We start from the raw sequence: 15,873 nt of genomic DNA, 5'->3' as shown, positions 1-15,873 counted from the left end.
ACTATTCATACTCTCTACAAATATTATCTAATCACTGTAATTTTCAGTGCTCAATGTAAAAATAAGTTTGAGAGCAAAAATTATTCTCTGCTTATGTTACCTTTAATTGAATTATTCACTGATTTGTTAACACATGCCTCTGAGCAGTTCATAGTCCAGCAGTCTGTAACATGGCTACACTGCACCTTCCTCCTACAGCCACACATTTTGGACCTGAAAAGCAGCATCTTTTCTAAAGCACTCTCGTCTGGGAAGCCAGTCTTTACCTGAGAGAGGTTCCATTGAGCTTGTTGGTTTTGTTGCAATCCATACTTATTTTGTGGTGGTGTGACCATCTGTCCCACCATTCCACCTTGAGGTCCAACGACATTTTGAGGAAGTCCCATCACACCAGTTTGTGCAGTACCAGTAAATCCATTGGGCATTCCCATTCCTATCATCACGCCTGTGCTCTGTCCCATGACTGGCACCGATTGTCCCATCACGTTTCCCATCATCCCAGTTGCTGCTGGCACAGGAACTCCCATGGCTGGAAAGCCTTGAAAGTGAGTTGATGGTTGTGTGGTAAATGGCATAGAAGATGACCCCATGAACATACCTGTACCAGAGAAGGGAAGATTTCAGCAAAAGCATTTTGTGATTTTCCTCCCCCATCCCCATAGGTCAGAAGTACACCAAAATAATTTCAAAGGATAAGTGTATCCAGTTGTATGTCAGAGCTGTCAATTTACCTTCTGTTAAAACTGAAAATTTGCTTAAAACTTTGAAAGAAAAGGGACTCACCACAAGATTAACTGCCAAGAAGAGTTTGGCAAATCCCTTTGGCCAACCAGAATCTTTTAATTGCTGTATTGGAGGTCTTTGTTTTCGCACAAACATAGCTAAACCCAAGCTCTGACAGCTCCATACAGATCTTGGCAGCTGCTGGTTGCACAGTGGAGACTCAGATCTTCAGCAGTGAATTAGATCGCAGAAGATGAGTTCACAAATCTTTCAGTAAACTGTACACTTGATAATTTGAACTGCTATAAATAAATTAAAATCACATACCGTATTTTTCTTTAGCTTCCGTATTACATTTCAGTAATTTTTCTCAGTTTTATAAAAGGTAAAATTAAAAATCTTCATTTGACTGTAGTTAGCAGGTAGCCAACCTTAGCTTTGTATTTGTAGAAGACAACTGCTCTAGGTAAAGCTTAAACTAGGACTGCACAGAAACCTTCACAAAATTATTTACCTGGAGCATTTTGCTGCTGCATGGTTCCTGTGCCATACAGAGATAAAATGGAGTCTTTGGAGAGTTGTTTCTTTGCTGACTCTTCGGATTTTGTTGTTTGCTCAGTAAATAGATCAAGATCCCCGGATGCCGCAGACAAGGTAGCAGCTGCTGGTTTAGTGGAAGTGCTCTGGGAAATAAAAGTCAAGACAGACTACTGAATGAAACTGGAAAAAGACGTTACGTTAAATATTTACTGCACAGCCTTGCTCCTCAATCAAATAAAATCCTGCTCATTTACAGAAACCAGATTTTAAGTAAATGAGGATCTAAAAAGATGTGGTATGACTAAAAACAAAAAAGCAGTGCATATGATATGGAAACACCACCAGACCAGATGGAGGTTACAAAACAAAGAAAACTAAATCCTCGACCAGCTCCAGGGCGTACACATACAGATTATTCATTCCTGTTGCTTCTACATTTTTCATCAGTGAGAAGCATAAATCAAGAGCTGGAGTTAGATTATGAAAAATAATTAGGAAATCAATAAGGAGATTACAATTCACATCTCATTAATCCTCTCATAGGCAGAATAGATTAGAGAAGAGCTAAACCAAAAGATTAAGTACTTTGAAATGTACCTTTGGAGAAAAGGCAGAAGTAAAATTTTGGTTATCTACTTAAAGTAATAAAATTTCTAAAATACAATGTGTATAATTGGCTTAGAGTTCTTTAAGCATGTTTCACTTATTGAGAAAACATAATTATCTAAAACTTATTGTAGTACGACTGAAAAACTAAAATACAGGCAAGCTGGCAGGCTTTTTACTGCTCTTACACTAAAATATTTTGTGAACAAATTGTATCCAGGTGTCTCTCAGTGCTGTTATTTTGTTGTTTGTACACTTAAGTTCCATATGGGAGCCTCCTTAGGGAACTAGGCAATACATGAGTTCTTGTTATATTCCTTAAAATACACAACTCATCCTGTTACCAGTATGAACTTTTAAAGCAAGTCAACTGTATTCACAGTGAAAAAGAGCCAGGACTGCAAAGCATACTTGCATTATGGCCTTATTTTAGTCCAGCTAAGTGATCCCCAACTGCTTAGCACACACCTGCCACATCCCACAGCATGTGCGAGTTTCAACTCTTTCCCACACTAAAGGAAAATCTTCCTTAGACTACTACTGTGAATGAACTGGACACGTAACCAGGTCCATCTGTCTCCTGTCAACACATACCCAAGTTTATCAGAGAGACAAGAGGACACCACAAAATATTCAGTCTGGAACACACTTATAAATCTTCCTTAAAGCAACAACCTCCACCTTCTGGTTTTGCTGACTATGCCCCAAAAAGTCCACTATGCTCACACAAACACCGCAATACAAACATTCAATTTGCAGCTTCAGAAAACACATCTGACTCCTGAAGTACTACAACCTCTAGTTTAAGGCACTGCCACAGATCAGGGAAGAAATAACCACAGAACAATTCTGTTACTAATTAAATTTGTCAGACCAAGAGAAAGGAGCTTAGATTCACATAGTTGATGGTGAAAAATCTCCAAAACCGCTGCAGAAAGGGAAGATTAAAAAAAAAAAAAAGAGAAATGGGAACTTTCTGGCAACTGAAAATCTGCATTTATACTACAGCCAATTTGGGCCAAAGTCACTAGGACTTAGTGAGCAACAAAGAGTGGGCTGACAGCACTACAAAGGGAAAGCAGACAGAAAAAGATGCATGAAACCTTCTCACTGGCCAACGTACACTTAAACTATCAATTTCTTCCTACTAAAAAAAGCTGCTGCCTCTTACTTACTATTCACAAGAATTTCTGATTGCAAAGCAAAGTCGACTTTTTTTAAATAGGTAGTAGCCCCCAAATAGAGGAAGCCCCCTCTATTTGAGACAATTCTTTATCAGGGTGGCATAACCAGTCTTTAAAAATACCACAGTCAGATTTAACGATACATTCAGGTAAAAGCCCATCCTGAACAGCAGTATTTGTTTTACTGTGCATACAGCCAGGAAGTCCCAGTATTGAATTGTTCCATATGGACATGGATCTCCTTCCATGGTGTCTGCCTAAGACAGCCCCCCATGTGACAGCCATGCTCAGCAGACTGAAGGAAGGAGGACACATAAGCAGTGGAAGTGGGTGAACAGAGGTGGCTTCCCCTTCACCGCCTGCACTGCAGCAAGGAAGGGGTTTGCTTCTCTCTAGAAGGGAGAGCCGGAGAGCTGGAGGACTGATCATGTTGTGTTTACATCCTAAATGTTCATTTAATGTCTCTTCATTCAGTTTGGTTATGGAAGATCCTCAGAGGAGCCAAAGGACTGAACAATCACTCCCTGAAGTGTTCATCAGCTGAATAAATGGAAGGTAATGCAAAATACATGGCAAGAAAACAACAGGTGGCATTCAAGTAAAAAACAACCACCAACAACACTGACATGATTTTCAGGTATCTAACACTGTCATGCTTCCCAAGGCCTCTGTAAAAACACACACCTGGCATAGATATAATAATTTTCCTACACACAGTGCTCTCAGTCAGTCATACCAAAATTAAATGCTCATCAGGTGCTTAAGGAACATGCCACTCAGTGGTTTCACGATATTAGTGCAACAGAATTTTTCAGAACCACTGGAAGTCATCTCCGATATGCTTCAAGTTTAAACTTAAATAATTTTTGTCATCGATAGCTTATGTATTACCAATAAAAGGCAATACCCATCCAGAGGAAGTTTTCACTGTCAAATATTGGTTACATGTGTCAGGACCACAAAATATGGTAGCTGAATCTGACACTTCACACTTGCCATCTGACTGCACAAAACAGCATGTGGCTGACAAGAAGTTTAGATTAATGCATGAGACTAAAAATAAGTATTTTCATTTTGTCTTTTAATTACCAAAAGACTGCAAAACAGATAATAAGATCATTACATCCTCAATATTTTATGTTGGTCTGACAGCAGTAACAGTCCACATGGCTTTTGTCCATTGCTGGTGGTCCTGTCACTGGGCATCCCTGGAAAGAGCCTGGCTCTGTCCTCTGCACCATCCCATCAGGTATTTGTATATGTTGATGAGATCCTCTCTCTCCCGAGTGGATGCTAATCCTCAAACAGGGTCCTGCATTCAGAGAAACTAAAGCCCTTTTGTCACCAGCAGCTCTGCAAGCAATTGTTGGCACGCAGCATCAGCGCTCTCCTCTTTACACCCTTTCCCTTCACTGGTAAGACTGAGGAGAACACCACTTGGGCCCTGTACCCCTCACTAACCACCTCCAGGGCTCTGTAGTCACCCTCCAGATTATCTCTGACAGTGTCCACGTGGAAGAAGAGCAAGGGGTGACAGAGGGCTGAACAAGCTTAAGCATTCCCTTCACAATATCCCAGATCCAAGACACAGGCAAGCAGGAAAATCGTCCAGACAACAGGTCAGGTCTGCAGACAGGGTGCCCCCCTGCCCCCTGCAGCAGGGAGCTGCCCACTACTATCACTCGCCTCTTCATCCTGGTGGCCTTGCATAGCTCAGCATCAGTCACCTCAGGTGCTTCATTTGAAAGCAGCCCTTCAGCTTTGAGGTTGTGAACCACTTCCACGGTAGGAAATCTTCAGGTGGAGCTGGAGCCCACTTTTTCAAGTGTCAGAAGTCACCAGTCCCATTCTTCGCCTACCCCAGTGCTCGCACTTACTGCCCTGCCAGGAGCAGACTCTGCACTCCAGTGCAGTCGAGCTCTGGGGCTCTTGAAGATGCTGAGTTTCTGAGAAGATCTTGTGTATCCCTCATCCTTTCTGATGCTGCACAGCCTGTTCACTTCCTGCCATAATTCCTTCCCTGGTGACACAGTTCTTGAAGAACAGCACACTTCCTGTGGGAGAGACCATCTCTCATGGCCTCAGAGAGAGGGACCAGGCACTCCCCACAGCCTGCAACCTGCAGGGCTGCATCAACCATCCAAAACTCTGGGTCAACCTCTGCCCTGACAAGGACAGACGCTCCAACAACTACAGACTGAAAGAGAGGTGGCAACAGTAATGAAAGAGGGAAGGGGAGAGTAGGACATGTGCAGTTGAGCGAAGAACTGCAGGAGACAAAAAAACACATGTGCACTTTCCTGCTACTTGAAGGTCTCTGGCTGGTATCTACAACAACAGGGATGGGCTGTAGAAAAGCCAGGCCTCTACTGCTTTTCATTTATATGGTGATAAATAATGGTCCCACACAACATTCTCAACTTCTCCCTGCTGACCTGCATAGGGAAAATACAGCCTAGCATGCCATTGTTCTTATGTAAGCAAGTTAGGCACAAAGTACATTATTAAGGTCTTAAATTCTGTGTACAATTCTTATCCTCTTTATCTTTTCACTGTCAATGCACTTGCTGCTTATTTCAGCTCTTCCTGTTTTTGATTTTGCATATTTTTGTTTTAGACATCTAGACAGTTCCATTAAAAATAATCAACTGTTATTTCCCGGTAATAACTGATGAGGAAATGAGCACTCAACTATATTCAGTTCACACCAAAAAACCCACTAAGAAATCTCATCTCTTCTCTTGATTTTAGGAATTATTAGCAACACCTGAAGAAGTCAGATTAAGATTTCTATCACTTCCTAAGATCATTTTCAAAAACATACTTAACCTCAAAATAAGATTAAAAATTCAACTTTATTTCTTGTTGCATGTCCAATACTCAGGACAAACAACACAACATTTTCTTTGCAATCAACCTTTTCTAGGTTTGAAGACAGTTATCTCCCCTGCAGTCTCACTTCTAACTCTTTCTTTAGATTTTCCTTCTCTAGAACTTTAAATAATTTTCCTTTCCTCTAGACTGTCCAGCTGACCCCTTCTGGTTCTGGAATATGATGGCTGTTCTTCCACTGTGTTCCACCTAAGGTGTTTCCAGCACCAAAGAGAGTATAATCACAGAATCATAAATGGTTTGAGCTGGAAAAGACCTTAAAAATCATCAAGTTCCAAACTCCCTGCCACGGGCAGGGACACCTTCCGCTAGACCAGCTTGCTCAAAGCCCCATCCAACCTGGCCTTGAACACTTTCAAGGATGGGACATCCACAACTTCTCTGGGCAACCTGTTCCAGTGCCTCACCACCCTCACAGGAAAGAATTTCTTCCTAATATCTAATCTAAATCCACCCTCATTCAGTTGGAAGCCATTCCACCTCGTCCTATCACTAGATTGTCTGTCCCTCTCCATCCTTCCTGTAGCCCCCCATAAGTATTGAAAGGTCACTATAAGGTGTCCCTGGAGCCTCCTCTCTTCTCCAGGCTGAACAACCCCAACTCTCTCAGCCTGTCCTCACAGGAGTGGTGCTCCATCCCTCTGATCATCTTCATGGCCCTCCTCTGGACCTGCTCCAAGGGATCCATGTCCTTCCTTTGCTGAGGACCCCAGAGCTGGACTCAGTACTGCAGGTGAGGTCTCACGTGAGTGGAGCAGAGAGGCAGAATCACCTCCGTCGACCTGCTGGCCACTCTGCTTTTGACGCAGCCCAGGATGAAGTTGGGTTTCTGGGCTACAAATGCACATTGCTGGCTCAGGTCCAGATTTTCAACCACCAGAACCCCCAAGTCCTTCCCTGCAAGGCGGCTCTCAAACCTACTCATTGCCCTACCTGTACCCATGTTTGGGATTGCCATAACCCAATTTGAAGGAATGAACCTTTTGCTTTCAGAGACCTGAAAATGTAAAGAGGGGTAAAATAAACATGAGCAGAAGCTACAAGTATTTCAACTGATCATATCTGAACAGGACTAAATAGCTCTCAAGTAAGACCCTGCTTAAATAACACAATAAAGCAAACTTCTGAAATAACTCATTTTTACATAAGAACTGAGAGCTTTGACACGTTAACATCACCACAATTTGTTAACAAGTTTAAGCTTGTCTGCTGATCAATGGCAATCACGTCAGGTACATACACCTGACCTCAGCAGAAAATGAATATTTAAGAACATCTAGTTACCTAAAATATACCAGCACTTTACATGAAAATTTGTCAGGTATGAATCATGAAGAACATACACCATTTCTATAAAAATATACTTTTGTAGCCACTGAACCAGTTCTGAGCTCCCAACACAATACACTTCAAATCAGGCACACACAGAAATTCAAAAAAAGTTTAAGTTGACTGAATTTTAGTATCCTTCTTGGAGAAAGACTTACATTAAATGTTTCAGTGAATACTTCCAAACTTATAACTCACAGTTCTCCCCTTCTCCTCCTCCCTACAAGTTTCACTGATGAATGAAGATCACACTTTTGCTGGAAAACATACCCATACAAAGTCTGAATTAAACTCTGGCTAAAACCATTTAGGAAATTAACTATCGGTAAGAACAACAGACCTTTGCTTAGTTCCTATAGAGTGTTAGGCAACAAACCCTATTCTAATAGCCGTAATTTAGTTCTGCTCACCTCACATGAAAAAGCATCACTTAACGTACAAAATGTTCTTTTTTCCCTTTTCCTGCCTATGAACACTGCACAATGGCTAAATTTGTAGCACGTCTTTTAGCTACTGTAGGAGCTGGATAAGGTAACTCTTCTTAACCCCCCTTCAGTTTGCTTATAGACAAAATTCTAGAAAAAAAGTTACTCAGTCACGTATTGTTCTTTACCAGTCCTTTACAAAACCAATAGTTTGCATCTGGTTATGCTGAACAGTAGGAAAATATTTTTAGTGTTTTTGAAAACTGTGATAAAGACACATATCTGAAAGCAGAATGAAAATGCATACGATCCTGAACGCTGAAGTCATATTTGAAAAAGGAGAAAAAAATACTTTTGTTTTCACTTGAAAATCATGTCTTGGCTATGACAATGGACATAAATCCTAAGGTTTGCAGACATCATGTTGTTTCAGTCTCATAATAAAACATTCAAAAAGACACTTCTGTGTTCCACAGTGCCATAAAACCAAGTGCATTTAGCAGTAAATGCTGCCTTTCAAGTTAAGTTGGAAAACAAAAACAATCCTGTGAAAACTCGAGGGTCATACGTTGCTTCTACAAATCAGTTTGAGGAGCACCATTACATTCCCTTCTTCTTCAAGGCTCTCAAATCCCACTGTGGTATCTCAGACACACCTACTATGCAGAACATCATGGCAAATATCTCAGTGAGAAAGCAAGCCATGCTATTCCACATTTGATCCCTTCTACTTCATGGGGTTTTTTTATTTCAATACATTCTGTTAATAGATACTTGGACAAGTTCAAATTAAGGATTGGTCATGGATTTCTACTTTAAATTTTCCAATTCCAAGCACAGGAACTGAATGTTAGGGTTACTCAACTGCTAGTCTGAGTTCGTGCCCACTTTCCCAACTGCAGTCTCGCACAAAATAATTACACATCATAATCACACCACTTTTTTACTTCAGAAATTTAAACAGACCGAGTCTTTAAAACCTTTCATTATAAGGCAACCTTTCTAGTCTGTTGTATTCTCCTGACTCTTCTCTGAATCCCATACAACTTTTATCCACGTTACAAGGTGAAAGATCTTACAAAATACTCATACTGCTGCCAAATGAGAGGCTCCTCTCCAGCCTCAGTTCCCAGACCAGACACAGCCGTCCTGAGATGCAACGCACGCAAGGTGTTGTTAAACCTAAAGCAAAACAGGTATTTGCTTTGCCCCAGTTTACCAAGCAACCCATGTAATCACCTGTCTTCTGCTACCTACCCATGTCCCTACCTCTTTTCTGGGGAGATTATCTGATTATATTACATTTTCTTTGAGATTACTGATTAAAAATGGAAGATAACCAAGCATTAAATCTCGCAATATGCCAAAAGGATCATGTGCTTGATAAAAAAATGCTTGATGAAAGTTCCATTTGTTGCTCCTGATTATAGAATTCAGAAAAAAGAAAAATGTCATTAAAAATCTAGACAGGTTTGTTTACAGCAAGTAAATATATTCAGACTTTCTAGTACACAAACAAGATGATACTTACCAGATATTGAGAATAACATTATCCTTTCTAGCATTTTTTAATCAATTTAGTAAGTCATGGGTCATCTACTGCCACCAACTGCAACTCTTAGAACGCTTCCATTCATGCTGTCTCTGTACAATCCTAAACATCCACTGGCCAGATTATGTGACTAATACATCTGTTCTAGAACAAGCAGCAGTCACAAATATTGAGGCCATGTTGCTGAGAACACAGCTGCACTGGGCAGGGCACGTCTCCAGGATGAAGGACCACTGTGTCCCTAAGGTCTTGCTTTATGGTGAACTTGCCACTGGCTGCCGCAAGAGAGGAGCCCCGAAGAGAAGATACAAGGACTCCCTGAAACAACATCTCAGCCTTGGCCATAGTGACCAACATAACTGGTCTACTCTGGTCTCCAATCGGGAGGTCTGGAGACACACCATCTATAACGCTGCTGATGCTTTTGAGAACGCACGCAGGATCACTCTCGAGGAGAAAAGACAACGCAGAAAGAATCGTGCCTTGCAGAATATACCACCTAAAGAGTCTTTCTGCTGTGCCTTTTGCAACCGGACTTGTACTGGCTTTTTTAGCCACCAGCACGCTTGTAGCAAATGTGGGTAGAGCCCTCCCCAAATCTTCGTTTGCAAAGCCTAGCCATAGAGTAAGTACCATCTTTAGCCTAGAAACTAGCACAAAGATAAACTACATTTCAAAATATTTCTCTCACAGAAGATCTAATGACCAAATCTGAAATGCATTTTAAATTATCTATATACACGTAATTCATTATGCTTTAACAGCCACTCCATTACTTAACCCATCACTAGTCATCATCATCACCCAAGTATCCCCCTTCACTTTTCTTGTTCTCACTCTTAAATATTCAGCCTTTCTTTATATTTCCTGCATTCTACAGCTAAATCATTCGTTTAACCAGCAGGTCACTTCATGTGTTCATGGAAGAGAAACAAAAGAAGGGTTTTCTCGTCTCTTTCAAGCTGCTCTTTTCTCCTGAGCAGACAGTAACTACATACAGAAGTTGTCACTTCCAGCATCAGAAAGACTGGAAAGGGGGAAAACCAGAATTCAGTCGTATCCATTATGTGTACTGCTACCATAGTCCACTGATTTCAGGGCCAAGTAGGAACTTCATAGATTTAAATTTACTCAATCTACGTACAAACTGGATACATTACAAAACTCGGGGAAACTGGAAATGGGCTACTGTTTTTCACATCTAGCTCTACAGGTAGGTTCCTCTAGATCAATTTTGACATAATGTGTTAGGATAGCAGACAACAAGCACCCAAATAGTTTTCTTCCTGGTACTTTGAACATAGACTTCCAAAAGAGACAAGAAATTAGACCAGCAATTTCCTTCACAACTTTAGCTAACACATCCAAATCTAAATGCATGTATACAGCTCATTTCCCTCACTGTTTATGGGTGGCTAAGGCACAGTGGGAAGTTTGCCCCATCTGTAGTATTATGCTTAAAAAGAAATGTGTTTCAGTCTCTAAAACCCTACCTAGCATGTTGCACAGAGTCAGCCCTCAGCAACAAGCAGGGGAAGGGAGAGTAAAGGCTAAATAATTAAATCTGCTGAACAACAAGCATATGCTTTGAGGTACTCGGAACTCCTTTTCATCATCATCCCTTCCATTTTACATATATTAAGAAAAATAACTGAGAAAGAGAAACAAGTACAGATCACATGTCACAAACCATAAATTCAAGAATACACACAATTCTTTCCAGTTCAGCTGAGCGAGACAGAAAGCCTTACACAAAAATAAGCTTCTAAATTACCTTAACAGGACTTCCCAGATGGGGAGGTTAGCCCACTACTCCTCCAAAACCGCCCTCTCAGAAGCTGGTCTGGGGTAAGGAAGCCTGCATATGTGCATTCTGAACCAGCCATGTGCAACACAAATACTTTGCTCTTTGAGTCTGACGGGTACTTTGAGAGAGCTGCAGCTTTAAGCAGGTTCTTCGTGTAGGATTATGCTACTCTTCCTTGAGGAGAGCAAGGCATACAAGTTCCAAGATGAGACAAAAGACAGATCAGTCCAGGTAGCAATATTAGATTTTCTTGATATCCATTCTGGATTTTGAGTATGAAGCTTCAGACCCAAAATTTTTAGCATCCCTAAGAGAGAAGCATCTGCTGCAGCCTTTCCTAAATATCAGCATCACAAAGCAATAAGAGGTCTTAAAAAGGATGACTTAAAGCCTAACAACCTGAGAACATTAAGTAAAATTATATTCAGCAATTAAAAAAAGAACAAGACAAAAGACTATAAATTAAAAGAAAACATGACTACCATCATCAAGGTAAGACAGAATCTAATTTAGCTGGATAACCAGAATGGAAGACCACACCATTTCCTAATTTCATATCTACATCCAAGCAGTGCAGAAACTTGAAGAGGTGAGAAAAATATCACCATTACAGCTAAAGCATCTTCAGCCATGAGTGTAGAGAAGTGAGCATTCCTTCTGTGTGAATGAACAATTCCCTGAAGGAAAACATACATGTGCATACAAATATTTACACACACATAACTAATAAACTAGTAAATAAATTTTACCTGAGCAGGAGGTACAGCAGTTGCTGGTAAAGGATTAGAGATCATTGGGCCAAAGATATCCAGGTCATCATTCAGTGCTGTGACAGCAGCAGTGCCTCCATTTGTAACAGATGCTTCAGCTGGACCATCTTAAAAAGACAAAAGGATCACATGTAAAGGGAAAATCGTTAATATCTTAACAGCATAAGAATAATTAAAGCTTCCTATTCCCTCCTACCCTGCCCCCAATCAAAGATGTATTCAATTTCTGAGATATTTTTCAGACTGTGATATTGTTCAGATTTTTAAAGACTTCTTTCCCTAAAAACATGGCATACTAATGTGCTTCATTAAAAAACAACCAACGACAAAACAAAACATTTAAGACTTCCCTAAGGACAGCCACACTACTCATTTTTCATGAGTCTTTTTCAAGCACATCAACATTTTTAGTAAGAATTTTAACAGATGTCTTACTGAGAAGGCCCAAATTTGGTAGCCATGTATCAGACGAAATACATTCATCTGTGCTCGAGTTACAATTTGCATTTTAGAATCCTTAAAGTTATTCTTGATATGCTAATTTACTCAAGGGTACGTAAGTGAACTTTGCATTATGAAAAAAGTCCATTCTCCCCTCCTTTTTTAAAAGTACTTGGCATTAATTTTATTCTATAGCTCTACATGAATACCTCTGCCAGGCACACTGGGCTAATTATCCATAAGAACCCATGGCTCTCATTCCGTACAGAGTTAACCTTTCACAGCCTTGGTGCCAGTAACCACTTTAACATGTGAATGCATTTACTGATCAGGGTGAGAGTGGATACATGCAGGACAACGAAAGGGATGGAGCATTGCACTTTAAGGAGAATTTCAAGAAAATACTTGAAAATATATAGGGACAAAAATATCACAAAAGGTTTTTAAGGAACAGAGCAACCACTTCTCATTTGATTTTAAGCTGTTCAAGATCAAGTGGTAAGAACTGGCTCATAAATTTATACCTAAGCATATCACAGGTGGTTTGCCATTACACAGAGCTTGACAAATACAAAGGTGACTATGATGACTGCATAGTCTTAACAGTAAATTTGAGAAAGCTTTTTCAGGCAAAAGAAGTTAAGTCTCAAATTATCTAATCTCACTGCAGAACTTCTCTGGCAGAACAAACTAGTTGAATTAAGTAAAAACTTTCTCTGCAAATGAAACCCTGTTGCGACTGGCATGGGTGATTATACATTACAGGAGGATTGGTATTCTAAAATCCCTAGATTACAGTACACTGAAAAAAACTGCTATTAACACGTTTTTCGACTGCTAACTCATATGAGAAGGCACTGCCTCCTGAAACAATCCACTCAGAAGACCATCACATCAGTTTTGTCTGGGGTAGAGTTAATGTTCTACTGTTTTAATTTGACTTTGCTGGGGTATTCCCATTCCAATGATTCTGAAAAGCAAAGTTACATACTCATCTATGATTATGACAAAGCTACTTATATCTTAATGATATGAATGGAAGTCAGTGGACAGCAAAATGACAATATGTATAATCTGCTCCACTGTTCCATCCACACTAGTGCTTTGAGATGTGTGTAAATAAATATACTGACAAATGTAAGCAACAAGCTTTATTTGAGGTCACTCTGCAGACTGGTAGTTCAAAAAACATCTCAAAGGTTCACTGTTTCAGATAAATTTAAGAATGAACCGTACATAATTTTCAAGCAAAAGGATTGTCAGGAATTAATAATTTAATGTTCTCATTTTCTCAGTCAGGCACCTGTATTAAAAACATATCTCTCTTGTCATATTCAAAAGTGATTTAGTTTACCTGAATGTAAGCGTTTAATGTAGAAGACTGAAAATTTAAATACAATCATTTACTCAAACAAGCATTTCACATATTTAGAACACTCATGACAAAACACATTTGCAAAAACACAGTATTTTTCAAGTACTTAATATGCTGCTTATAAATTAATACTATGAAAACCCAGATTTTTGCTAGATTGCTTCTGTAAGAGTATTATTTGGTAATGTACACACCTTTCATCTCTTACTGGATAACTACCTCGCTGTCTCTACTGGTGTGAAACCAGACATTTTGATTTACTGTTTATAACACAGTTTTAAGCCTGTATGAATAGTATTAATAGATGATCCTCTCTTACTGATTTCACAAAATAAAATAGTTGGAATATTTCTATTAAAAAGCAACTCCAAAAATATTCCCCCTTCTCTGCACAGAAACTAAAAGAACTAGGTTTCAGAATATAGAAGAAACCTAACAATGTTTTCACTCCAGTTTATTAATTGTAGCAATATTAGTGTCTTCATTTAAATATATATGCATGCAGGCATACAGAGACTTGTATTTCAACACAATAATTCACAGTTCTTAAACAGAGGTCACAGATTAAGAAGTACTTCCTCCTTCCCCTCCATATTTTAAAATATTTCTCTAGCATAAGAAAGATAATCCAGCAGACTTCTGAGTTCTAACTTATTCTAAACATATCACTATTCATTCAACTTGTGCTGCCTACCATTAAAACCTGATTAGAAGAGGTGGAGTGTATATGATGGAAGAAAACATGGCTGTAGCCTGTCCAGGGAACAGGTAAAAGTCAGATTGAGTTATACGGGCCTGTCTGAATATTTTGAGAAATTTATAGCTTCGACCATCACAGAATTACTTTGAAGCAATTAACTTTTATTAAACACTACCTCCACCACTTTTCTGTAGAACACATCTGTAGCTTGGAGTGAAGTATTAGATGTGGCAGAAGCCATTGCACTGAGAGCACATGCAAGGCAGAGCTTTCATGCTCAGCTGGAGAAGGTAACATGAAGAATCAATAGACACTGTTCCTCATCTTTGTTCCTAGTGGTGGTTTTAAAACTTCTCTTCTTACAATTTATGACAGTATGACATAGTATCTGTGCAACAGCAGATGCTGCTTCTGATTTCAGATAAGTAAATCTTGTTTGACAGCAGAAACAAAAGCTCTTTACCACAATATTTTTAATAATACAGTGAAGGGTTCCAGTGTACATTCTTTTTCTGTATGTATTTTATTAATGCCTGACATGACAATTTCCAATTCAGTGCTGCCTTCATACACATCATAGCTTTTATATGCATCATTAATCTCCTTGGTATATTTATCTGTACCAATAGTGAGAATGACCAGCAGAAGAGCCACAAAGGGACAGCAAGAGAGGAAACAGCAAGAAAGCAGATCTGCTTCTAAACTTCGCATTATGTTTCTGGAACTCATTTTCTATGGGTCAAACTATTTACAAGAACTTTGTTACTAAGCAGCCATGTATTTTTATATATACAATAATTTATGACAGCCATATCAAGCCTTGTAATAGAGGGAAAATATGCATATGATTATTTTCTTACACCAAATTACTAGACAGGCAGAACTGAGAGAAATAGGTTAATACTTTCAACAAAAATCTGGGGCAAAGAGGCAAACAAGGTCTGGACAAAATTACTGCAGAATTATTTAATGCATTAATAAAATTTTATTTACTGCTAAAACCTTTGCAGAAGTGAAAAAGCATTCATAAGGAGGCAATTTCCATATAATACTTCTGAAAATGAAATGTGGAAAGCCAGAAATCTAACAATGCTGTACGCCTCAAGTGGTTGTAAATATTTTCATTTTGGGTAGATGTATTCCTTATCTAAGAATAATCTTAACATTGCAGCAATACTGCAAATGTGAACATGTTTACAAGCTCAAGAACCAGGGCCAAGCAAACCTCCTGAGGTTCAACAAGGTCAAGTACAAGGTCCTGCACCGAGTCAGGGCAATCCCTGCTATCAATACAGTCTGGGGGATGAACAGATTGAGAACAGCCCTGCAGAGAAGGACTTCAGGATACCGGAGGATAAAAATCTGGACATGAGCTGGCAGTGTGCATTTGCAGCCTAGAAACCCAACTGTATCATGGGCTGCATCATAATCAGTGTGGCCAACAGGATGAGGGAGGGGATTCTACTCCTCTACTCTACTCTTGTGAGACCCCACCTGGAGTACTGCATCCAGTTCAGAGGTCCCCAACA

General features: G+C 39.6%; 1 protein-coding gene across 1 annotated transcript in view; it reads right to left on the bottom strand.

Moving 5' to 3' along the window:
- The window catches only part of SMAP1 (small ArfGAP 1), an 89,016-nt gene that overhangs the window by 1,689 nt on the left and 71,454 nt on the right, over positions 1-15,873 (bottom strand). Inside the window, exons 8-10 of the mRNA XM_027711207.2 lie at positions 11,808-11,935; positions 1,238-1,406; positions 267-598 (exon numbers count right to left, since the gene is read on the bottom strand). Of these exons, the coding sequence (XP_027567008.1) occupies positions 267-598; positions 1,238-1,406; positions 11,808-11,935 (629 nt within the window). The remainder of the gene's footprint in view (positions 1-266; positions 599-1,237; positions 1,407-11,807; positions 11,936-15,873) is intronic.

This window comes from Pipra filicauda, unplaced genomic scaffold (genome assembly GCF_003945595.2).
Source record: "Pipra filicauda isolate LSUMZ 115617 unplaced genomic scaffold, ASM394559v2 scaffold365_size864120_pilon, whole genome shotgun sequence".
Lineage (NCBI taxonomy): Eukaryota > Metazoa > Chordata > Aves > Passeriformes > Pipridae > Pipra > Pipra filicauda.
The sequence above is the reverse complement of the archived record's forward strand: the minus strand, read 5'-3'. Positions and strand labels throughout refer to the sequence as shown.